This window comes from Rhinolophus sinicus, linkage group LG03 (assembly GCF_036562045.2).
Source record: "Rhinolophus sinicus isolate RSC01 linkage group LG03, ASM3656204v1, whole genome shotgun sequence".
Taxonomy (NCBI): Eukaryota; Metazoa; Chordata; class Mammalia; order Chiroptera; family Rhinolophidae; genus Rhinolophus; species Rhinolophus sinicus.
The window spans coordinates 170,893,486-170,920,217 of NC_133753.1; the positions used below are offsets into that span (position 1 = coordinate 170,893,486).

The window sequence follows — 26,732 nt, forward strand, 5'->3', positions numbered from 1 at the left end:
CAGCACTGCCAATAATCTTACTGTGTTTCTTCTTTCTTTCAACTATTTTAAACCCTATACTCAATCTGCTCCTCCATCCCGTGAATTGCTTCAAAGGAAAAATTAAAAAAAAACACACGAATATGTATACAAACATTCACTTCATCCCTCCTCTTCCTATAAATGATTTATTGCTCCTCCTATTAAAGGCCAACTATTCAACATGTGCTCAAATCCTATCCTCTCTCACGCTCTTATGAGCTCTATTATTACTTGGTCGGTACTTTTTATGTCTTTCCATTGGCTCTTTGTATGAGCTGTTGAACATGCCTCATATTTCTCTCCAACTATAGTCCTATCTCTGCTTCCTAGTCAGATTTCTCAAGTGCTGTCCCATTTTTCCATTTCCTTCTATTTGCTCTTCAAATCCACTATAGCTTCTGCCTCCACTGTCTACAACTCTCACTAGAATTACGAAGATCTCCATGTCACTATGAAATCTAGTAGTTCCTTCCTTAGCTTGCTCTCTAGGCAGTATCGGACAGTATTGTGACACCAAAATTGAAAACCTCTAAGCATCTTGAACACAATCACTTGCTTTCTAGCTTCATGCTGTTCCTCAATGTCTTTGTGTGATTCTCTTCCTTAATCTGTAAGTATCGGTGTTCCCCAAAGCTTAGTTCTAAGCATTCTTTTCTCATGTCACAATATCCTTGGACTATTTCATCCTCTCCTATAGCTTCAATTAACAGCTATCAGGCATTGACTTCCAGGTTTGTTTCTAATCTGATACTAGACCTTTACTAACTTGTCATTTCCACCAGGAGGACTTAATTTAAATTATGCTATTCCCTAAATTTGATCTTATACTCCAGCCCCTGCCCCCCAATTGATGGCACTGCCACCTACTCACTTGCACCAACCAGAAAACCTGGAACTGTTTAACTCTTACCACCCCTTCATTCAATCATTACCAAGACTGTAGTCTTGAAATATATCTCCTATGTCTTGGAGCTGTGCTCTCCATCCTCACTTCCCAATCTGTCTGAACTGCCATTATCTGTCTTGTTGCTTTTTCAGAAGACTTCTATTGGGTTCCCACATATGCCCTTGCATCCTACAATCCATTCTCTACTTAGCAGTTCCAGAAATCTTTCCAAAGTACAAATAGCATCACAAAAACCTTCAGTAGTAAACAGAATTTATATATACCGTATTTCCCTGAAAATAAGACTGGGTCTTATATTAAGGTTTGCTCCAAAAGACGCATTAGGGCTTATGTTCAGGGGATGTCATCCTGAAAAACATGCATAGGGCTTATTTTCCGGTTAGGTCTTACTTTGGGGGAAACACAGCAGGAGGTTTTTAGACATTGGAAGGGAAAAGGTGGGAGTGCGATAAGACCTAAGTTAGCACTATATAATACAAACCGATACTACAAATCAATGAAAATATGGTTGTCTAAGGATGCTTTTATTATACTTTATATAAGGTTGAAGTCAATTTGCATATCAGACTTTTAAAAATGGAGATGAATTTAAGGAGTCAGATTTCTCCCCATATCTGGTGCTGCCATTTTTGCTTACAGCCTTTGTGATAAGTTCACCATTGCTTTTAAGATAAGTCCACAATCCATACGTTGATACTGATCATGCCCTGCCTACCTTACAGCTCCATTTCAGGCTTCTCTGCTCTAAAGTCCTCTCTTTTTCATTTAATCATTCTCAAACCAAACTGGCTTTCTTTCAGCCCTTTTAAGGGCAAGATCTTTCCTTTGGGCCTCAGGGTTTTAACGCAGACTGTTACCCAGTCTTGAAACACCTTTCTTCTCTACCTAAAAACTATTTATCCTTTCAGTGGAAATATTTCCTGAGCCTAGGTTAGGCCTGTCCACTATGTGCTCTCACAAACCTCTTTTATTTTAGAAAGAACACTTACTACAACTGGGATCAAATTATTGTCTAATTGTTTCTTTCCAGTTAATCTCTAGTTTCCATCTTTGACCCTGGGTCTCAGTCTCTGCTTTAATCCCCAGCGTGCCTAGCACATAGCAGGCACTCCACAAATACTTGCTTAATGGCAATAAATAAATATAGCACACACATTATATTTAGAAAAAATAAAGGTGCAGATACATAGTTGAAAGACCTATTTTCCGATACCAAATTAGGAAGAAGTGTCTATATTTGGCCGAGTTCTTTTTTAACAGCTTTATTGAAGTATAACGGTCGTTAGATATTTAAATAAGCATCACTCCACTAAAACCCACCCGTGCAGTTAGCTTGGCTGGACCGTCAGGACGCCGGTCCTCACAAGCTTTGTCACAAGCAGGGCGCACAGGTTACGAATGGATACCGGAAGTAAACACGGAAGAGTCCTCCAGTAGATTCCGGACTGAGAGCTCCCTAACCATTTGCACTTCCGGTCGCGCCTATCGCTGGGAGTGCGATGGGGCGTGGCTCAGCGGAGGCGCGGTCAGGGCGGGACTTCCGGTATTTGTATTTCCGGAGAGGAACGCCGCTTCCCCAGGGTGCGGGAAGGTTTGAATTTCTGTTGTTTGCCTGTGTTTTTTTTTCTCCTAGATCGTCGCTGCTGTTGCCGCTGCCGCTACTCCCGCAGCTCAAACTTGACGGACGTGTCGGCCAAAACACTCTCCCTGTGGCCTTACTCCTCTGTGGTTGTGATTGTTTTCTTTCATCAAGAAACATCACTTGTTGGTAACTTGTCAAATTCAAGAAATATTTCTCGAGAAGCAGTCTGTGGGCAGACGTAGACGTTGCAGCTTCGAGCATTTTGGCAAATTAAAGCACATGAGCCGTTGATTGGTCTCATTTCCACGACTTGTCAGTTCAGAACTGCTGTGTGAATTCAAGACGTTGGTTGTTTTGGTGAGGCTTTTTCTGTAACTAGATATCGCATTTTGAAAAATTAGGTTCCCGTTGATGTCAACAACAGATTTGCGGCTTTTTGATCGTTAAACATATTCATACGTAATGCGCTGGGTGGTGAAAACACAGGCAGACTATAGAGTTGTTGCTGGAGACGTGGATTGGGGCCGGATTATGATATGTCAGGATCTTTAGACATTCTACTCTTTCTTGTGTATGCTTCTTACTTAAACAACAAATATACTTCAATAAACTGTTTATAAAAAAATTGAAAACCTAGCCAAAGAGAGACCTTTTCCTAATTGGTATCAGAAAATATAAGTTTTCCACCTGTGTATAGGCACCTTTTTTTTTTTTCTGAAATGGCAAGTAGACATCATATGGCCAAGAATATTTATTGCCATTTAACAAGAATGTAAACTAGTGATGTAAAGTGGTTAGTATGGTCTGGGTTGTGCAAATTTACCTATGACAGCAATGCTAGAAATGAATTGAAAAAGGCCCCAGATAGTTACAGGAATTGAGAGTTGATGGCCTGAAATAGAAAAGGAGGAGCCAGGTTCCTGAGAGAGGCTTACAAAATCAACAGGACTTGTTACAAGAGTGTGGAGGGAAACAGTGAGAAGTCAAATGTTGCTAACATTGAGATGTCATTAACTCAAATTGCAAATTCAAGAAAAGCAAGAATTTAAAATTTTACTTATTGCTTCATCATTAGGTAAGTGTTTATTGCATCCTTATTATTTGTCAAGTATTGTTTTAGATGCCAGAGATATAATTGTTAATAAGATGAAGTGTGCTCTGATTGAGTTTATATCCTAATGGGAAAAGACAAAAGGTGAGTAAATAAATAGAATCAGTTTTTTAAATTAATTAATTAAGAATCAGTTTTAATAGTAATAGATGCCATGAAGAAAAAAAGTGGCATGAATAAAAAAGTGATTGGAAGATGGTTGGGAGCATCTTTTTTTTCTTTTTCTTTTTTAATTTTATTAGTTTCAGGTGCACAAGACAAAGCAATACTTAGACATTTATCATTTATATCCCTCACACTGTGTGAACCCCCCTCCCCCATCCACTATCCCTCTGACATCACACAGAGCAATTACATTTGGTTGGGAGCATCTTTAACTGAGATGGTCAAGCCAGGCCTTTGACGAAGTGACATTTGTGTGAGATTTTAATGTTGAAAAAGAGCCAGCCATGTGATGAGCTAGGGAAAAGGACATGCTAGGCAAAAAGAACAGTGTAAAGGTTCTGAGATGGGCAAGAGCTTGTTTAAAAAACATTAAAAAGGCCAATTGAGCTAAAGGGTCCTGAACAAGGAGGTGAGAGTTAGGAGATGACATTTTGAGAGGTAGAGGGGGCCAGATTGTAGGACTTTTATAGGCCATGGTTAGGAATTTGGATTTTATTCTAAGTGCGAATGGTAGGTTGTGAGCCAAGGAGTGATAAATCTCATTTTTATTTTAAAAGATCCCTCTGGCTACTGTATGGAGACTGAACTTGAGGGAGGTAAGAGTGAAAGTGAAATTTGGGGATATTTACAGGGGGCAGTTTTTGGTGGGAGTGATTAAGTTCCACGTTGCATTTGATTTATCTGTGGTACAGGGACATGAAGAGAGTCTAGCAGGCAACTGGATGCTCTGGAGAAAGGTCTGGTCAATATGGAGATTCTTTAGAGAAAATAAAGTTGTGTGAATCTCTTCAGGTGAGACCATATGGTTTAATATATCCTGACATATTCCACAAGTGATTATAGGCCAATCACATGTGCCTGATTACATACATTGAAATGGGGTAAGATTTAAGAAAAAAAGCAAGGGTGGGCATAAAACCAACTTGAATATATATAGTAAGAAGAGATGAAATGGAGACTAAGGTCAGGTCTTGAAGAATTCTTGATTTCAGAGGATGATGAAGAATGATTAAACTGAAAACAGAGGTAGATGTAGGGGAGAAGCCCTGGTGGCCTGTTTTTGTTTTTAAATAAACGACAGAGGAAGACTGTGTTTGCTGCAAGAGAAGGTGGACAATGCTGTCAAAGGTTTACTAGTTTAGTAGGATGAAGATTGAAGTCACTGGATGTAAGGGAAACATTAGTGACCATTGTGAGACAATTTCAAGAGAGAGGTGGAGGAGAAAGCTGGATTGTAATAGATTGAAGATTAATGGAAGAGAAAGTGGACATTGACTGGGTACTACGCTTGAAAGGTTTATTGGTAGGAAATAGGGGTAAACTGGGGAAGAGTTATCTATGGAAAGTTATTTTTTTTTTCTGTTGGATGGATCTTGGTCACCTGAGTAGTAGAAGGAGATAATGTCCTAGAAGGGGATGGGGGTTAGAAAGAATAATGTCCTAGAAGGAGACGCCATTAGTGTTAGAAAGGAATCATGTTTATTGAGCTCCTACAAGGTGACATTCACAGTATTAGGTATTGCCATATGTGTTGTCTCATTTAATCCTCACAACAATCCTTTTACTATCCCCATTTTACAAATAAGGAAACAAATGACTTGAAGCTTATAGCTAGTAAACGGTGGGTATGAATGCAACCCAACCCTTTAATTCCACTCCCAGCATACCTATCTGGAAAGCATAGGTGAAGATACAGAATCATTTTCGAAGTGTAGAAGAAGAAATTGAAATCAGTGAGAGGAGGATGAATCTAAGACACTAGGAGATTAGCTTGCTCAGCAGTGAAATGAAACTATTTCCTTAATGCCACGCTAGGGACAAGAATCCAGGTGTTGTTCTCTTTTAGGCCTAATAGTTACTTTTGACTTGCCCTTTGCATATATTACAATGATATGCTATATTTGTATTGTTATTTGAAATAACATACTGAGCATATAATTTTCAGAAATTAAATTTAAGAAGAAGTAAAGCTACTGAAATTATAAAGGCAGTTATAACTTGGTGGGCTATCTTTTCCATCTAGGTTATGTTCCCACACTGGAGCAAAGCATTAAGGAGTTACTCAAGGCATTCTGTTGAGGATGTTAATTTCAGATTATTTAAGTGTGTGTAGTAAGATAATCACTTTTCCTCCAACAAAAGTAAATGCAATGGCAATGTGTTTTTACTTATGTTCTTAGATTATGCATCTGTCTATTCTGATAGAACTTTTGTACATTAAGAGAACTATTTGTGCTACTGTTTCCTTTTTCCTTTAGTCTTCCCCTTGGAAGGACGTTTTATCCAGTCATAGTAATGGCGGCTGAAGTGCAAATGGTACTTTATGAAGATGATTCAATGCAAGTACAGTATGTTGATGGGTCCAGACTGCAGCTTTCTCCCTGTGGCTCTGAATTTTTATTTGAAAAGGCACCCCTTGTTTCAGCACATCCTTTAGAACAACCAGAAAGAATTCGTCAAAGGACACACTTTGTTATTAGCACTTACCGAGTAAGTAAAGATGACACAAAAACTACTCTTTTTAATACCAAAATATTGTTCAGATGGCCAGAATGTGGAAAGTAATTTGAATTCTGGATTACCGTCATTCAAAATTGATTTTCAAATCATTTTTTAAGATTATATTTCTATCTTTTTTGTAGGAGCAACTACAGAGAGCCCTAGATTTTCGAAATTCTTTTGCCACGTGCCCTTTTTTATCTGAAAACATTATACCTCCTGAGAGAAAAAAGGTAATTTTTGTAAATCTCATTTTTATAAGTAATATTTGAGGACAAGTAATTAGAAACAGGTTTTTAATATTTAGTCTTTTTCCTTGTGACACTTGAAAATAGACAGGCTGCTATAGAATACATAGGCCTTTGTATTTCACTAGACTTGGGAGTCTTGATATTTTGTATATTGATTGAGACACAGAAAGTACATAGTTCATCTCTTTGCCTTCTTCTTCTTCTTCTTCTTCTTTTTTTTTTTTTAAGCCAACGATTATACTCAGAACTTTTCAGATTGGTAACTTCTTTTAGTATATGGCGAATCAATTTCCATATACTAAATGGTGAATCAATTTCTTTGAATTCTCAGAGACATCAAAATTAAGAAATTGTGTGGCCATTTTTAATAGTTTATGTGTACTTATTTGATAATATGTAGTAGATGTGTAGTTACTTATGAGTATACAATTTTTATTCTTTGTTTATATTCTATTTTGAACTTTTAGGAATAATTGTAACTGTCATTTATTGAGGGTATACTATGTACTAAGAACTAGGAATATTAAAAATATTTACTGAGTTCGCATGGTTTGAGAGGGACTGACCTCTCCTTTTAGCTCCAGGCCTGGTCACTGTGCTTTGTTCTGGGATGTCCAAATGGCACCCCTGCCAGTGAGATTCCACCCTCAGACATCTGCTGGATCTTCTAGGACAAAGGGGAATCCTTCCTTGGAGTGGCTAAGCTGGTAACCCATCAGCCTGGAGCCATTGGTAGCTGTCTCTGTCACCACGCTGGGAGGGCATGGCCGAGACTGAAGCCCCCATAGAGGAAAGCAAAACCAAGAGTTGGAAAAAGATTGCTTATGACATTGAATCAGATATAACTCTTGGCTCTTCCATCATGCTAATAAATTTCCTCTTTTCTTAAAAAGAAAAAAAATTACTAGCACTAGAATGCCTTGGGTACCTACTGATCAAAATGGGTATCCAACCTGTCAGCAAAGGTATATTGAATGGATATTAGCCCCTTTTTACAGGTGAGAGAACTAAATCTCAGAGTTACCTAACTTGTCCATGGAAATTTTCTGAGTGGCAACGTCAGGATTTGAACCCAATTTGTTTGACTCTGAAGACTGTGTCTTTTAACCACTTTCTGCTGTTGTCATGATGCTTGCCTGCCTACTGAGTAATTTTCTATTATATTGTCTTATGGCAAGGAGCCGTGAAAAATTTTAAGCTGTATTTAGTCTACAAGGATAATTTTCCCACTGTAACTTTTTAATAACTTTATTCATTAAAACTGCATAGTTTGCTGCTGATGCTACAGTGGGATTATTAGATAGTCTAATTCTAGAAGAGAGAACTTAACTGATCACCCTTATATACCAGGTTTGCCATCAATGCATACTGCCTTTAATTTTAGTGTACTAACATCTGTACACACAAATAGCATTGTAAATTTAAGAGGATTTCTTGACAATAGTTTTTGTAAATTTAAGACTTTACATAAATGGAAGTTGAAATGTTTAGCTGTTGACAAGATTAATTGATTAAAAACTGTTATATGACTCACAATTTTTATCTTATATGAAAAGATGTATCAGGCACTGTTACCTGTTACAAGTGTGTTTTTGCTATTGGTCAGGATCAATTTACCATTGAATAATTCAACTTTAAAAATGTTATTCTTTAAGCCATCTGGAATTTCTTTTAGTATATGGTGTGCCAGGTGCTTATCTAGGACATATACTTTGTATATGTTATCTGTTCTTAGTCTGGGTGACTAATTCCAGTACCATTTATTAAATAATTTTCCCTTTCCCCTGCTTGTCTTGAAAAGCTTATATTATCTCATGTAACATTCTAAGATATGATTAAGTCTGCCCCTGAATTCTCTGAGTTGTTTTGGCAATGATTTTTATGCTTAAATCATAACCATTTAAGTTGTGATTGCTTTTAATATAGTACATCATAGTGCTGGTCTTCCCTCATTTATATTCTTTTTCAGAGTAGACTTTTGGGAGGGGCTGAAAATCTATTGATCTCTAATTCATTGTACATTTTAAACAAAAATGTCTAATACGAAATATAATCAGGATGATTTTTTTCTTCTTTTCTGTCAATTTTTGTCAGTGTGTGTGTGTGTGTGTTTTACTTCTTTTTCTAAAAAGATAATTTTAACAATATCAAATATTCTGTGGAAAACCATATATAGGCTGACACCTGACTCTCCTTTATCATGTTCTCTAGGTAGTAAAACAAAACTTTAAGAGTTTTCTTACACAATACATAAGTATCAAATGTGTGGAAAAATTGGTGTGTTAACAAAAAATACTTATCTCTTTTTCTCCTCTCAACTCAGCATATCTTCATTGACATCTCAGAAGTGAGATGGCCCAGTCTGGATACGGATGATGGCATGATATGCATGCAGAATGGCACCGTGAAGATATCATCCTTAGATGGCCATGCATACCTTTGCCTGCCCACGTCTCAACATGAATTCACAGTACATTTTTTGTGTAAAACAAGCCAGAAGCCAGACTCATCTATAGTATTGTCAGAAAAAAATAATCAAGCCAAAAAGGACAAACTAGTTGAAAAAACAGGCAAAATCTATACATATGAAAGTTTATCAGGACAGACACTGAAGAAGAAAGATAATGCACTTCACTGTCAGATTATGAAATCCAAAGAACCTTTAGAGAAGAAGAGCTGTGTAAACAAAAGTGAAGGGAGTGAGGCACTGCCTTCGCTTGGCACGAAGCACACATATGTATACACGTGGGTAAAACAGCGCTGGTGTGTGGCCTCCTGTCCAGACAAATGGAAATACCCTTTGTCTTTAGCACTTCATTTTCATAGTAAAATCAGCAATGTATCTGGAATTGATGTAAACATCACCCAGAATAGAATTTTAACTTCTGATGTTTCAGAAGAAAGAGGAAAAGAGGTCTCCGTTCTTCCCAGGGCCTTGTTACTCAGCTGTCCTGTCCCACACCTGCACAGGTAATGGAAGAATGACTTATTTTGTCAGCACCAGTCCTAAGGATAATTTTATTTTCTAATCTGATACCAGTTATGAGGAGAGCTCATTCAGTTAATCCAGAACTTTGCTTAAAACTGATAGTAAATTTCCCTAGCAAATGTATTGCTTATGTTTCTTACCCTATGTCCATGGATTGAATGCTTCTGGAAGGCTGACTACACTGATGGTTTGTTAAGCACAGAGACTATAGAGATGACTAGGACACAGTCTAAGCTTTCTAGGAGCTTAGAGTCTAGTGAGGGTCATTGTCGCTGAAAAGATTATTAAAATGTGAAAAGGGATGGCCCGGGTTTCTGCACGGGACTCTGTGGGAGCAAGTACAGGGGAGCAGCAGGTGCCACGCAGTGGAGCCTGTTACCTCCGTTGTTGGAGCACAGATCTGACAAGTATGGTCACAGGTTCCTTCTTTTGTACCTTGAGACACAGAAATATTAAATAACCTGAGCAAAGTCACACAGCTACGCGTAGTACCTACAGAATTGGAATTTGATCCTAGGTATTCTCTGAGTACATATTTGTTACTTAAACAAAATATGGGAATGATTTTCAGTCTTGTCATGATTATCTAGTTAAAATAGGAAATTCCAGCATTATAAGTATGAATCAAAAGAGATTTATGCTCCTAAATTAACACTTTTTTATAACTTGCCTCTCGTTTTAGACTGAAATCCATTGCCCTTAAACATGGCTTCACAGGCCTTCCATTATCTGGTCGCTTCCAGTGTCTGTGATCCTCCACTCTGTCACCACCCTTGCCCTTGGCTTTCTCTACTCTTGCTAAACTGGATTTCTTGCAATCCCTAGAATGCCTGCTCAGGCTTTCTTTCACCACTTGCATTTGCTCTTCTTCCAGGAACACTCCCTTTATCTCTTTCAGCTCCCTAAGTTATGCTCATCTCCAGGTCTCCAGTAAGCCTCACTGAGGCTGTTATCCTGAAGTCCCTAGAGAGGAGGTTCTTATACATCCAGTCATTCTACTTTCTTTCTGCTCAGTATTTACTATATAACATCTAGACAGGGATTTCCATTGAGGACAGTGATGTTTGCTCTTTGGTTGGTGCAAAAGTAATTGCGGTTTTAAAGGTTAAAAATTGCAAAAACCACAATTAGTTTCACACCAACCTAATATATTACCAGTGTATATACAGTGCCTGGCCCACCATAGATACTTCAGTAAATATTTGTTGCTTGAATCTTAAATTTTAAAAATTAGTAAAATTGTTAATTTATGTAATTGTGCTGAGATTCAATAATGAGATTATTAAAAATTCATGGAAAATTAACTCATTTTTAAATTAATATACTTTCATATTAATTTTTACTTTTTTTGATCTAATAAATTAAGTAATAAATCTAGTTACAGAAACACTATTTTGTTGACTTTTCAAGGTAATTATGTTGAGCTACCAGAATCAATAGCTTGTATTTTATTCTTCACAGGTGGAATTTTTGTGATTCACTTTCACAGAGACCGTCTGATGAAGAAGAATATTCCTATCCTGAACTAGTGAAAGTGGTTTGGTATAAGGGTATTACATACAGGTAAGTCACCTGTGTTAGAGTTAGAGTTACGAGTATTTAGTGATGTCACAGAGGGGACAGGACTAACCTTGCCAATACACTCGTGCAACAGTTTTGTGGGAGCCACCATGCTCTTGTGTTTGGTCTTGAGGTTTACAGGTATCAAAACTTAATTACATTAGGGCACACGGATTTTGTTGCTAATTCACATTAACCATATTCACAAGCTTTTTTGTGACAACTCCAGAGCCAGTGAGGGATTAGTTTCGCTAGTGAATGAAATACTTGTGTCAGCTATTTATACACCCCTTCTAAGCATCGGGATTCAGTTGTCTGAATTAGTTATATCAGAAGATTGCCCACTGAGCATGGAATTAGAGAAGTTAGGAGCCTAAGGGTGATTTCGGCTTTCATTCACTCAGCAAATTCTCATTGAGTGGCTGCTCTGTGCCTGCAGTATTCCATTGAATTACCCCTACCTCACTACTAAGTAGATCTCCCTAGTGACGGGAATACTAGTGTGGCCAGATCTAGGGGTTCACTTTTGTAAATAATGCTGGAAGAGTACTGCGAAATGTTTGTTCTTTGGGCTCCTTTCCCTGCATGAGGACCCACTTGCTTCTGACAACATATCCTTCATATATGTTTCAATAAAATTGACTTGGCTCAAGTTTTTATATATTATACACCCAATACCTTGATTGTACCTGGTTACTCCAGGTACAATCAATCATTTTCTCTTAGGGATGGTTCCTTCTACACATGGCTAATCATCCATCAGGCATTGATTCAACTAGTTTCATTATTCAAGAATAATCTTATTTTCAGGTTCTACAGTGTTATATTTATCTCCTAGGCAATGGGTATTGCTTTGGTGGTATTATGTGCCAGCCACTGTGATTGGCAGTGGGGATACCAGTGTGATAAGACAAGATGCCTGACTTCCAAAAGCTGAGTTTAGTTGTTGAAAAAGATACTTTAACCAATTCTGTGTGCTCCACTATTTTTTGCAAACAAATTAATTTAGTTGGTTAGGGGTATAGAGTCTGAAATTATACATTTGCTAGATAGGTAAAAACTCATACTTCTTTGCTTTTTTTTTTATAATTGCCTTTAATCTCAATTAGAAAGAAAATTTAAGTGATTATTTCTTTTCCTTAGACTTACCCATAAAAATATGAACTCAATAGAGATTTATCCTGGAGATGGATCTGTTTTCAAATCAGAAGGAGCTTATTTCGGGAACTATTTTACATACTACTCTATTCGAGAAGGATCAGGAGAGGTAAGCTGACAATGAGGTCTCAGCTCAAGAAGATTTTTGGTGTATAGCTATTTCCAAATAATTCTGAATGTATATATGGGAAATTTTATCTTTATATAACATTGCTTGCAACTACTTAGTCTGGACAATTAATATAACCTTACTGCCAGCATCGGCATAATAATTATTTACCACCTTATTTTTACTGTATTCTCATACTGTATTCTGTCTTCCATTTGCCTAAGCAATTTGTGTTTAAATCAGAGGTTAAATTTCTTCTGTCATAGAATTTATCAATAGGAAACACTAAAATCAGCAGTATTACTTCGAATCAATATACTTCTTTGAATTAACATTTGCACTTTAAAAAGCACAATGTTTTTGCCCCAGCCATGTATTGTTTGCATATTTTAAATACCTCTTAACTCCTAAATCTTTATGTACAACTAGAAAGTTGAACAAGATTGTTTTCTGTTGTTGAAAACAGTGAAACATGACATGATCTATTTAATATATCAGATCAAAATGTAATAAAGTGAATATTTTGTTAATAAGTCTTAATTTGCTTGTTCCAAATCCTACATTTGACATCCACCCTTTAACAGGGATCACCATTGTATCACACGGCTTTGTCTTGTAGGATGGAACATAATAAATGTGTTTTCTTTCTCTCTTACAGAGTAGTGTTGTTGTTTTTTTCAGAATAGAGTATTTAAGTGATAAGATTATCAGAGATGCTAGGGAAAAGAGTTAAAAATAGAACAGATTTTTTTTAACTGTGCAGTTTCAAACATATACAAAAGTAGAAAGAGAAGTGTAGCAGACCTTCATGTACCCATCACCCAGCTTGTTTCATCTATACTTCTGCCCCCCCTCTATTTATCTTTTAAGTAAATCACAAATATTATTTCATTCATAACTGTTTTAGTATATATTGGAACAGGTTCTCTGGTGAGTTCTATTTGTAGGAAAGTATTCATTTGTTCAATAAATATTAATTGAACATTCCCAGACAGGAGCTGTATTAAGCAGTAGGTAAAGATGAAGAGTTCCTGCCCTCAAGGTTCAAAGTCCGGTAGTCAGATAAGCTAATAAGCAACTGAAATGAAAGTGTGACCAGTAATGTGTGTGTGTGTGTGTGTGTGTGTGTGTGTGTGTGTAGTGCATGCGACAAGTAAAAAGCAAATAGAGCGAGTATGCATTTCTACTGCTGACTGCTGTGTAATAGGAGTTTGCAAAACTACAAGATGAATACAGTACATCTTCCTGGAGGTTCAGCTTTACTCAAAAGTGTCAGAGGGAGGGGGTGATGATTTTTATACTGAAGGAAACATATGGAGTAGAAGCATGAGCTTTGGGGATAAAACACAAAACTTCCAAACATGTTGTGCCTTTGTGGTGGACTGCATTAGGTTTCACTCTCAGACCTCTGTATGCCGCACTTTCACTCTCCTATGTCTACTTGAGGGAAAAGATCTAGAAGCAATTGGCTCTCTTTTTGGGATAAAATTGTTTGCTCCTTACTTTCACTCATACTCCAAAATAAATTCCAGATGGATTAAAGGGCTAAATGTAAGAAATAAAATTTTATAATTGTTAAAATAAAATATAGAAGAAGAATGTTTATAATCTTGGGGTAGGGCAGCCCTTCTTAAGTACGATACAAAAAACCAGAAGGCAAAACAGAAGTTTGATCAGCTTAAAAATTTTCAATCTTGTGTTAAATTTTAAATATTTAAATAAAGAGATAAAGTTAAATGAGATAAAGTAAAAAAGGCAGGCAAAGGTGTGGAAGAAAATATACTGTAAATCTATAATAAAAAGATCCCTGCCCCAAAAATCCTAATAGAAAAATGAGTAAAGGACAAGAATAGTTATAAGAATGCAAAAGACAATATGTATACCCCATAATATTTGCAAACATGTTCAACTTCACTACTTGCATCAGGGAAATGCAAATTAATGACATAAGATTTTTCACTCAACTTGTCAAAAACTTAAAAGGTTGATACTATCTACTACCAGCAAGGGCGTGGGAAAAGAGGCACTTTCGTAGTATTTGTTAAGAGTGTAAATGGTTCATGGAGGCCAATTTGATAATATCAAGCAAAACTGGCCAGCTATTCTGCTTCTAGGTATGTATCCCAGAAAAATATTAGCACATATATACAAAGAAGCATGGCCAAAGATGTAGATTGTGTCATTGTAGTATCAAAATGCTGGAAGCAATCTAAATGTTCATCAATAGGGAAATGTAGGAAGCTTTAGTGATCAGATATGGGAATGCTGTGCAGCTGTTCAAAAGAATGAGGAAAATGGAGGTGCATAAGAGAGACAGATATTGAAAGATCTCCAAGACACTGTTGAGTTAAAAATGAAAGTTGCATAAGAACATACACAATGATATCTTTTGTGTAAACAACAAAAAATAAACCCCAAACCTGTACTGTATATAATACACATGTAAATGCACAGGGAAAGATCTGGGCAGATATATGCTGAAGTGGTTACTTTTGGGGAGGAATCTGCAATATTGTGAGGGAGGAGGATCAGGAGGGATTAAATCTTGTATTCTTGGAACTTTTTTTCAAGAAAAACATAGTAATGTATTATTACTTGTATAATTAAAATTTTAAAAAGGAAAGATTGACAAGTACTCACAATGTAAGTGATCCTGTAAAGAGAAGATCTTGTTTTGGGACCACATAAGGGGAGCACCTGACCCAGTCTTGGCAACTCCAGAAAAACCTGGAGGACGACATGGCGAATCTAGGATCTGTAATTCTAAAGGACAGTTATACAAAAGAGCATATAGCTCAGGGAACACTTTCCTTGCTCAACTCTTTGCGTGGCTGGCTTCTTATCTTCGAAGTTTCTATTTAAATGTCACCTTCTCAAAGAGGCTCTTCCTGAGTATCCAAATTAATAAAGAAGCTACCATGTCACTCCCGACCATGGTGTACTCATCTTTTTTTTCTTCATAGCACTTTATGCTGTGTGAGCTTTTCTTATGGATCAGTGTTTGTTTAGTTACTCGCCCACACTTGAGGTAAGCCCTGGCTTGGTTAACATACTATTGTTGCTAGTCTGTACAACAGTGGATAAATGTCACCTAACTGGAGGCTAGAGCCTGGGGCGAGTGTGAAGCGTTGAGAGAAATGAAAATGCTGTTGTTCAGTAGGCTAGAACAGAGGGAGAATGTGGGGGGTGTCCAGAGAACAGGCTAGACCACTAAGGTGGGCTAACTCATAAGTGGGTATGAGAAACCCTATTGAATTTGGGGAACCACTGAAGGGAAGTGATATCAGATTTTTGTTAGATCATTTCAGAAGATGAACTGGAGTGGGGAAGAGGTGGAACTTCAAGCTGTAGAACCAGTTAGAAGACATTTACAGTAGTTCACGGGAAGAAAGTATGATGGCCAGGCAGTGGTAATGAGAATGAAAAGTTAGGACTGGACACACAAAAAATATTAAGGAGACAGAACTGATGACTGACTAGATTTTGAGGATGAGGAAGGAGTTGAAAATGATGCCAAATTATTGAATAAATCATTGACTGGTGGTACCAGGCACTGTATTAAACCAAAATTTTATCAAATCTTAATTGTTTCGATGATGGCCATTGGTTGATATTACCAGGATGAGTCAATAGATTTAAACTCTATTATATCTCAAACCCCATTTGCCTAATACTGATTGTAAGACGTTCTTAATTATAAAATGATTCCAGATTTCAGAGAGGTTAAATTGTGAAAAATAAGCATTTTAGAATTGATGAAGTAGGGTAGTAGAAGAAACAAGAACGCTCAGGGAACTCAGTATCCAACATAAATAATTAAAATGGGAAAAGACATAAATAATTAAAATGTGACATTTTGAGTGCCTACTATGTGGTAAGCAGTGTGCTAATAAATGCTGGGGATGCAGAGGGTAGCAAAACAAATACAGCCGCTACCTTTGTGAAGAACCATTCTAGTGGGGAAGACAGACATTAAGTAAAAACATATTAAATTGAAATTATAATGAAAACCAAAAAGCAGTAGAGGGTACTGTGCTTGTGGACATCACTAGGGGATTTTACCCTGTCCGTGGGACCTCCATAATGGCTTTCTTGAAAGTGAAGGAAAAGCAAGAGTCAGATACAAAGAGATGATGGAGGAGGAAACCAAGTAGAGGAAAGAGCATGTGATACTTGACACACCAGAGGTACATACAAAGTAGAGAAGGAGAAATGCAAATTTTGAAATGAAGATAATTCCCTTTTTGACTTGTTGAAGTTGAGATGTCTCAGATATCCAGGGGGAAAGCCAAGTAGAGATTTAGAATTCAAGTCTACAGTCCAGGATAAAATGGCAAAAACTGTTTTTTGAGTACCTGCTATATACTAAATTCTGTCCCACGTTTTATAGTGATTGGAATCCAGATCTGTCTGACTTCAAAGCCTGTCTTCTCTCACTGATGGTGAAGTGTGGGCTGCACTCTCTTGTGTTCAAAACAGATCTCTACTAATTCTTAGCCCTTAAGCCTCAGTTTCCTCATCTAAAAATAGGCATTAATAATTTTTATCTTTCATAATTATTTTGAGAAATGAAATCATCCATGTGAACTGCATAGCACAGCACCTAGCACATACGTATTCAATAAATGTTAGTTGTTGCTATAATGATAATTATGACTATAGCTTTGAACCCTGTGGAAATAACCCAAGAAGAAATCAGGAAGCCAGAAGAGAAGGCTGGAGGCAGAGTGCTGGGAATCACTAGCATTAAAGAGTCTGAGAAAGACAAAATACAGAAGGAATAACAAAATAACTTTTTAAAAAATTCAAGAACCCAAGGCTGTAAATAATGTCATCTTCCACAAACTATAGCAAGTTACTCCATCAATAAAGTGTAATAAAATATGTTCATTCAATTAAAATAGTTTTTTGATGTGCAGGGTTTTTTTGTTTTGTTTTGTTTTGTCTAAAGGAAAAAGCTTATGTGATACGTTTCCTGCTAATGTGTAGGAAAATTAGTTTGTAACCATGTGAAGTATAGTCAGGATTTAAATTGGACAGTAAGTTATAGGCTATGAAACTATAACTTTTGAATAGATAGGGGAAATGGAAAAGTATCATAAAATACCTTTAAAAATATACCTTTTATGGTCTTTAGATTAAGTTAAAATAACTGCATGCTTTGTCACTATGTAAATACATATTTCAAGAAAAAAAATAGCTAAGTGATAATGGCCCGTATTTATTATTGAGATTTTTCATTTTCAATTAATTAATTTTCAGAGAGAAGAGAAAACATATTCAGTAAATAACCTTCCTCCAGATAGACCCAGAAGTCTGTTTTCTTTGTGTTCTGTAATTAAACAGGCAACCAGGTAAGTTCTTTATATTCAACTGAATCGTGTAATGAGAACCTTGATACCTTTTCTAATGGTCAAAATTAAGAATTGGTAGATAGAATGGAAATACATGTCTTTGGTAAAATCTGTCAAGTTTTCTGGTCTCATCATTTATAAAATAAGGTAATAACTATATCATTAAAAGAGTATTTCCATCTTTGAAATGGGAAGTTAAATATGGGGAAACATCCATACATGGTAAGTGCTAGTAGGAAATAGGTGGCTTCTCTGGGTAAGTTTGGCATCATTATGGTTCCTTGGAATCAAGTTGAGGATTTGATGATACATTTAAGATTTTCATACTTATTTATCATAGTAATAAATATTTCTGAGAGTGTACAGAAGATGAAATGTAGTTTCATTCTTGGGTTAATATGTTTTTAAATTTTTTAATCTCTAGTGCACTCAGAAGAATGAAAGTAGATTGCTGGATTAAATTATGTTTATAAATGATGTTTAAGCAACTTCCAAAGTAGATTTGAAGGAGATTTGTAATTTGATTTCCTAGGGACAGTTGATTTACATCCACTCTATGCTAAACCTTTTAGGCACTGTGAATCTGTCACCTCTTATAAAGGAACACCTGAAAATTCTATTTGGAGTCATTTCATTGCTAAAAATTAGAAGAATAAGCTTAACTAGGTAAGATTAGCACAAAGGGAAACAACAGTGGTAGTTTCCTTAGGGCATAAGGATTTCTGAAGAAGAGGTCTGCACATATTTCAGTGGAAATGAACTACTTGCCTAAAATGCCATATGGCATTGAGAATGGTTTGCTAGAATTGGAAAAATGCCATCATTTGCAAATGTTTAAGTAGTGTTTTTCATCTTCACAGGATTCTTCAGCATTGTGCCAAGATGAGGCTTTCATTAAGCCATAATTATCGTATATGGTGCTGGAAAATGGTATCTTAAAATTATTTCAAAAGCAATATATTTTTAAATTGTTTTATTGTTTATACACAGACATACTCCTGAGTTCAAATTACTTTCATCTAAGTCATGAGAGAAATTCTTTGTAACATAATATTGGTTTATTCAGAAAAATATCCACTTAACAAACACTGCAAAATCAGGCTTTTATGTTATATTTTTATTCTATATAGTTTTTGTTTTTTCTTTTAAATGAAGGGGGAAGGGCAGGGGAACTGATTGGATTTGTATGTAAAAACATAGTTATTGTAAACATTGATATTATAGTATTTACTCTTTCCATAACTGTAAAAGTAAATTCTGTAATGCCGACTTGGAGGAAGTAATTCTCAGACTTTTTGATTTTTGTATCTGCACTAATTTGATTATAAACTTATATGTTGCTGCAGTTCCTAATTTTTCCTATGTTCTATGTAAAGTTCAGAGCAGAATGGTGACTTTCCTAAGACATTAGAACTTAAACTGTTTCTAATAGACTGTTTTGGGTATCCACTTCTGGAAAAGTTAAGACTTTTACATAAGGATTCTACAATATTAAACTTCTGCATAAGAATCTGCAAGTTGCCTCCGAGTTCATTAATCATTTAAATCTTATTAACGGATAACTCTACTTCTTGCTCCTTTTTATTTACTTGGTTTTAGGTATCTGGGATAAATGATAACAGTATACTGCCTTTTCTTTTGAGAGAATCAGTCATACCCAGCGTGGGAAGATTTCTTGCATACTCTGATGACAAAGTACATGTGATTTTTTTAAATGGTGTTACTCTAACCCTAAATTGGAATTTTGGCTCTTTTATCGAAAAGAGACATGTGAGTATACTTCAGACTGAAATGTATTTTTTATTGTTTTTTTTATCGGTGGAAATACTGTGGTACTTTATTTTCTTTGTTCTATCTCAATTTGTATTTTGGAGTATAAAAATCTGTCAAGAGGCTTTACTGATCTCATTGGATTCCTACCAAATATCAGATAGGTGTGGCAGATAGTCTTTTTTATAAAGATAACTCATTATACAGAGAGGGACTAATATTTTTGTTCTTCTGATAATTATATGAGTGGTGGTTAAGTATTACCTGTATTTCATGTAAAATATAACTTTTAAATTAGTCAGGTAAATTTTTAATGATTTATGTACTTTATTTTTTTATTAAATTTATTGGGGTGACAATTGATAGTAAAATTACATAGATTATATACATTTTTTTTAACAGGACTTTATTGGGGGAACATTGTGTACTTCCAGGTCTTTTTTCCATGTCAAGTTGTTGTCCTTTCAGTCTTAGTTGTGGAGGGTGCAGCTCAGCTCCAGGTCCAGTTACTGTTACTAGTTGCAGGGGGCACAGGCCACCATCCCTTGGTGGTTGAGAGGATGCGCTCCAACTGTGCCATCGGGGAGAGCTCAGCTCAAGGTGCCATGTTCAATCTTAGTTGCAGGGGGCGGAGCCCACCATCCCTTGCCGGACTCGAGGAGTTGAACCGGCAACCTTGTGGTTGAGACCTCACTGGCCCATGTGGGAATCAAACCGGTAGCCTTCGGAGTTAGGAGAATGGAGCTCTAACCGCCTGAGCCACCAGGCCGGCCCCCGATTTATATACTTTTTTATAGTGTTAAGTTAGAAGAGGATTTTTTTTGTTGTTTTTTTTTTTCTTTTCAGTTTTATAATGATAAAACTTACCTTTCCTCCTTGCTTCTTAAGGTAAATCAAGGTCTCAACTTAGGTTGGTGTAAGTTAACTTTTCCTGATGGACATGATCAGTTAATTCAGATTGAACATCCTGGACCATATGAAAGGTACTGAAAAATTTTTTTTTAATTATTTACATGTTACTAAATAACTTTTAATTGACAGAGAGAAAACATAAACATTGTTTACATGTTATATATTGTTTTAGTTTTTACATGTGGACAATGTGATTGAAGTCATTTCAACAGGTTCCAGAGTTTACAATCATATTGGCATCTAGCGTAACTAAAGAGATCAGGCCAGGTTTAATCATTTCCATTTGTATTCAAGTGATTTTTCAAAATGAATGTGTTATAGATATAACTGGCTTGCTGTGGAGGTTGTGGTCAACTGTGTTAACCAGTTAATCCCCTAACCAATTTTAAATAAGTTTTGCAAACACAAATAACTAAACTTCTGTGTATTTCTATAAAGTGGAAAAAATTAATTAGCTGATGGTTATTCTTAAAATGGAGAAGATTCTTGAAATCAGCTTTTTATGAATATGCTTCTTTTGGTTTATATAGTTTGTTATTATAAACATTGTACTTGTGATATTCTTGACATTTTGATGATTTTATTTTGAGAATGTTCACAAAAGAATTGCTTTTTTACCTCTTGAATTTATTTTTTTGTTGGGATTTATTGCATTTTGGTCTAAATACTCCAACACTCATTGCTAGTTTGAATAATTTGCCTCAAAAAGATAGTGTTTTTAGCAAACATTACTATTTGTTTCAGCCAGTCACTTCAGAATATTCATCTTATTAAACTTGATACTTGTTTTGTATACTGTATACTCAGCCAGTTATATATAATTATACATATATGTATATATGTGTGTACGTGTATGTATTTATGTATTAAATTTTAAAAAGCAAATGTTCACTTAGTCTTATGGGTAAACACCTTTACATGATAACATTTAATGAAACTCTAACATTTAATGAAACTCATTTTTCTTTGAAAAACTAAGAATTTTAGACATTTGAATTTCAACTTTGAATGAAATCCAAGTATCCACTTTGTTCTGACTCTTAAATCTCATCTTTTTAAATCATGAATGTGAGTAAATAATTTTTTTCTGGATGAATAATGAGAAAAAATTGCCTTTTCTATTTCCAATGAAAAAAGATTCAGAGAATTGCCCCGAAAATGCCTCACTTTAGAATATTTTCTTTATCCTTTTTACCCAAATTGTTTTAATGACTTTGTTTTCATTTTTTGAATTTATAAATATTATACAAGTTTATTTTCCAAATATTTCTTTTAATGTATTCAATCTAGATATGTGACAACAGTAATATCATGGTGCAGAAGACTGACCCGGACTAGTGAGAGAGAGGTGCCCACACATCCTTCATCTTTTCTTGAAGAAAACTGGTATTTATATTTCTTTTAAATTTAATCTGTGTTTCTAGAAGAGTCAACTAATACTCAAAAATTAAAATGTCAAACGGTAAACTCTAAGATGTTTTTCCCAAGAAAACCTTTTCTTAGTTAAGTATATTTAACTCTATAATGTTTATGATAGCTTAAGATTAAAAATAATTTATCTTTAATTAGATATCTAATTTATTACAATTCATATTATATTTCATCTGAAGTTCAGAAAACTTCATGTCAAAATGGGTGACTCTTTCAATGTGAGAAATTCATCCTGAAAACTTTATGGAAAATTTTAAAGTTTTTTTTTTTCAAACAGTAACTTTAAAGGAAATAAAATGTTGACTAACATAACAAGCTTTCAGAAAAGTTGATTTTTAAAATAATTTCTATCATATTGACCTCCACAAAATTAATGGGCAAATCAACAAATAAAGGGAGTATTTTAGTCCCTCCTGTGTGCCTTTCAGTGTGCAGGGGACTAGATCTGGGCTTCAAAGGAATATTTAGGGAACTTGAGACATTTTAGGGAGGAAGCAAGGACAGAGCTAAGAAAGGATATTTTGGACTGTGGAGCTAGTAGAAGATAGTTTTTATGGAGCAGATGCTCTTTGTTAGCTATAGTGTGAGTTTTGAATGGATGCTGTAATCAATAAAGGAATTCAGACTTGATGATTACAAGTTCCTAAATAGAAAAAAATGACCGTAGGAAGGTTAGTATCACTGAGATGTAATCTGAATATATTGGAGAAAAAAGGATACCAGGAATAATTTAGGAAGCTTTAAAGTAAGTTGTAAGGTGTTTGAGCATAGCATGAAAATAATATAAACATTAAGACTGATTCTTATCACCTTTTCTGCAGTTACTTAGAGAAAGAGGTACAAATCAAATCCGTAGATGTTATTTGAATAACTCAGGTCTAAGGATTCAGCTTTCCAGATCCCTCCTTCTTCAACTACAGACTTTGGGAGCAGAAACGTTGTCCAGGTAGCTAGCAGAAGACATAGTTGCAAAGAAAGGGAAATTGTACACAGCTATAAAATTAGTCACTTCATCATTGCCCAGTTGGTACAGTTTGTAAAATGCTTTTTTGTATGAAAGCTTAGAAGAGGATAACTGTCAGGACATATAAAAAAGTGAGGGAGTAGAGAAGTGCAGATTGGTGATAGCAGCTATGGGTAGAAGCAATGAGGAACAGCAGAGAGACCAAGGAATTGAGGAGGTGTAGGGAGAGGAGATACAGCCACCTGCCATAGGTCCATTTCCTTTGCAAAGCCTAAGACATCTCCAACTGTAAATTTTTTTCTTGTCAAAGAGAGTAGGTTGGAGACAGATTGCACAATAAACAGCTACCTAAATTGTACGTCAGTATTTCTATTTCCAAATCATCTATTGTTAGCTCACTGATTCAACTTTTTAATAGGGATGCTAGTCAAAAAATAGTATAGAAGATCTTTTATAAGAAGTTGATTCATCATATGAGCAACAGCATTAAGGGTAGTTTGTATTGTTGCTTATGACCAGAAAAATGTGTCTTATGTAAAAAAAAAATAATAATAAAAAAGATGGTGTTTTGCGATGAAGAATCATCAGGCCTAGAGTAAGTGAATCCAAGTCTTTGCCACAGATGCTTAAAATGATGAATGTTCTCCTTCATTCTTCATCCATAGGCTGGAGTACAAGAGTGTAAGCAGAAAGGAAGGTACATGTGGTCCACTTTGTAAAGCCAGTAGACAAGTCACATACCCTATTATGAAATGTGAAGAAGACTTTCTTAGTGACTTGAATAAAGAGATCTTTTAGACATTAATGTCCTCATTAATTTTTTAGAGAGCTAGATGAGTTATGCTATTTTTTAGTTGTGTGCCACTGCTCATATTTTATTGATGAGGAAAAAGAGAAAGAACACACAAGAGGTTCTGCTGGAGTTGTATACATCCCTCTACTCCATACCAGTTGCCCCAAAATCTGTTTCTGTGAAACATGGTAAGAGCCAATGTTAATGTTAATGCTTCAAGTCAAGAAGAGCATGTTTAGTATACAGACTGTGCTTAAGAAAACAATGAAATGAGTAGGTAGTCTATTCCAGAAGGAATTTAATAGAAAATATGTATGTTTTGCAACCTAGTTCAACTGTGTAAAAAGTTGGCCCTCCAAAACCATCCATTCCCTAAGAGTTCCATATCAATGAAGTCTTACTGTGTGTGCAGAATATAGAATAAGAAAATATCCATTTTCCTGAAAGAGACAATCTAGGTATGAAGATCAGAAAATAAAATAGTTCAAGAGAAGACATTACAAGTAAGTATATTATTAATTAAAATAATCGACAGGAATTCAGGGAACGAGAGATCACTTCAAGGAAGATCACTTCTTTTACAAAAAGTGATGGGATGTTAGTAGGTTTTAAAATTTTAAGTAAACTTCAAAGAGGAAAATAGAGGGTATGCCAGATTAGTACTAAGAAGTTGTAGCAGGAAGGCCATTACCTTCAAACATCAATACTTGATTAAAAAGTCCTTAAGGGGCGGCCGGATGGCTCAGTTGGTTAGAGCGCAGGCTCTCAACAACAAGGTTGCCAGTTCAATTCCTGCATGGGATGGTGGGCTGTGCCCCCTGCAACCAAAGATTGAAAACGGTGACTGGACTTGGAGCTGAGCTGCGCCCTCCACAACTAGATTGAAGGACAATAATTTGGAGTTGATGGGCCCTGGAGAAACACACTGTTCCCCACCCACAAGAAAAAAAGAGTCCTTGAGGTGGGGACTTTTATTCACTTAGCTTACTCATTAAAAGCACTCAGTATGTATCAGTTGAATCAAGTTGATATGTTGATAAAGCCAATATAAAGAGAATTAACTTTTAGGTTCTTATAAAATTCTAATATTTATTAAAAAGAAAATCAAGAGTGCTTATTTGAAATATTGTGGATAAAAAAGAATCAAGACAACTAGCATGAACTTAACTTTTCTTTTCTCCACAGGTGTGTGGCTTCTGAACTTGAAAAGATACAGAAGTTTAACTGTATCCTTTAAACACAACTTATTCTCCTGCATAATTATTCCCTTTCCATTCTAGGCTTAATTCATTACTGTAGTTTATATGAATCCAGACATATACTGTGGAGCTTCACTGAATAATATTTAAGATATTCAGGATATATCTTGTCTGTAGAAGGTACATCATGTTGAGGATTTTTACATCTCTGTTCATCAGGGATATAGGCCTATAATTTTCTTTTCTTGTAGTATCTTTGTCTGGTTGTGGTTGTCAGGGTAATGCTGGCCTCATAAAATGGTTTGAAAAGTGTTCCCTCCTCTTCTATTTTTTGGAGGAGTTCAAGGATTGGTTGATATTCTTTAAATGTTTGGTAGAATTCACCAGTGAAACCGTCTGGTCCTGGGCTCCTGTTTGTGGGAGGTTTTTAATTACTGATTCAATCTCCTTACTAGTATTCAGTCTGTTTAGACTTTCTATTAATTCGTGATTCAGTCTTGGTAAATTGTATGTTTTTAGGAATTTATCCATTTCTTCTAGGTTGTCCAATTTGTTGGTGTATAATTGTTCATAATAGTCTCTTATGAGCCTTTGTATCGTGTGGTATCAGTTGTGGTATCTCCTTTTTCACTTCCAATTTTATTTGAGTCCTCTCTCTTTTTCTCTTGGTAAATCTAGCTAAAGGTTTGCTGAGATTTTTATTCTTTCATTTCCTCCCTATCAACAAATCGCCATCCAAACACACATACATACTTTCTTTTCCCCCTCTCTTGTACTCTAGTTTCTACATCTATAAGGGATAGACTTCATGAGTTCTGAAGTCCCAACTCTGTGATGTATCCAAGAGGTCTTCCTCCCAATGGAGAAATCATATTTTAATATGAAGGCCAGGCTTTCTGAAATTAAAAATACTTATATAATGAAAAATGTGGGCAAAAGTTCCTTAACTAAGCAACTCAGTGTTATTGGAGAATAGTGGTGTCTTAAACCAGATTTCTAACAAAAAAAATGAACAGTCTTCTGATAATTACAAACCAAAATATTCAGAAATCTTGCTAGAAGAAGATAATGAAAACAGAGTATCAGTGGCACTGAAAAAAACCTCTGAAATTCTTCAGGATATTGACTGTCTTCTATCAAACTCTAAAAAGTGAAAAATGGAATTATTGCAATATATTATTAAACCTTAACGATGTTGTTTCAAGTGCTTGGTATAAAATTACTAGAAAGCCAAAAAATTGTATATATGACTTCTGCACAGTGATTATATGGGAAGTGACATTTAATTTTGGAGGTACTTTATCTAACCTATAAACTTAAAAATATGTATTTATAATATACTTTATTAATAAATAACTTGAAGTTTTGAACAATTTCTTATTTCAGATTTATGAAAATTTTTTTTATAAAATAAGAGTTATTTTATTTTATAGAGCATTCACTATTAATCTTCAAGGTTTATTTTGTTTTTCAATGTGCAATATTATGTGCATTTGGTCATTTGCTATTTAGTCTCTCTACTCCAAGTATTTTTCAATAGAAGTATGAAAAGAGAATTAAATCTTTAAAAAAAGAATGTAGGTAATATTGCTTCAGGCTAAGAATCAAGTACTTCAGCAATGACTAAATTTTATCTGAACTGTCTCGTGAACCAGATTTGTTCATTTCTTTTGAACATCTAAAAAGATCTATGCTACAAAGTGTGTGAAACTAAGAGAAATGAGCTCACCAAAAGTGCTATTTATTACACCTTGTCTATTGGGAAAGAACAAAACCATATATCTAAAAAGACTTCAATATTATACTAAATATAACCAGAAATGTTCTAAATTAACTTCTGATTTCTAGAAAAGACCCTCTTCACATAACATGTTTCCCTGAAAATAAGACCTAGCCTGACCATCAGCTCTAATGTGTCTTTTGGAGCAAAATTTAATATAAGACCTGGTATTATATT

General features: G+C 35.4%; 1 protein-coding gene across 3 annotated transcripts; it reads left to right on the forward strand.

Annotated features, from left to right (window-relative positions):
- Window positions 1-2,486: 2,486 nt before the first annotated feature.
- On the forward strand, window positions 2,487-26,083 carry LG03H5orf34 (linkage group 03 C5orf34 homolog). 3 transcript variants are annotated; one of them, XM_074328958.1, is made up of 15 exons: window positions 2,487-2,867; window positions 4,344-4,382; window positions 4,479-4,578; window positions 6,045-6,276; window positions 6,429-6,518; window positions 8,860-9,506; window positions 10,987-11,088; window positions 12,229-12,352; window positions 17,615-17,706; window positions 18,567-18,636; window positions 19,306-19,476; window positions 20,365-20,459; window positions 21,679-21,774; window positions 24,762-24,802; window positions 25,736-26,083. In XM_074328958.1, the coding sequence occupies exons 4-15, from the start codon at window positions 6,082-6,084 to the stop codon at window positions 25,927-25,929; spliced, it is 1,917 nt and encodes a 638-aa protein (XP_074185059.1). In that variant the 5' UTR covers window positions 2,487-2,867; window positions 4,344-4,382; window positions 4,479-4,578; window positions 6,045-6,081; the 3' UTR covers window positions 25,930-26,083. The 3 variants fall into 3 exon arrangements, with proteins under 3 accessions (XP_074185059.1, XP_074185060.1, XP_019591766.2); XM_074328959.1 differs by lacking the exon at window positions 4,479-4,578; XM_019736207.2 differs by lacking the exons at window positions 4,344-4,382; window positions 4,479-4,578.
- Window positions 26,084-26,732: the final 649 nt, after the last annotated feature.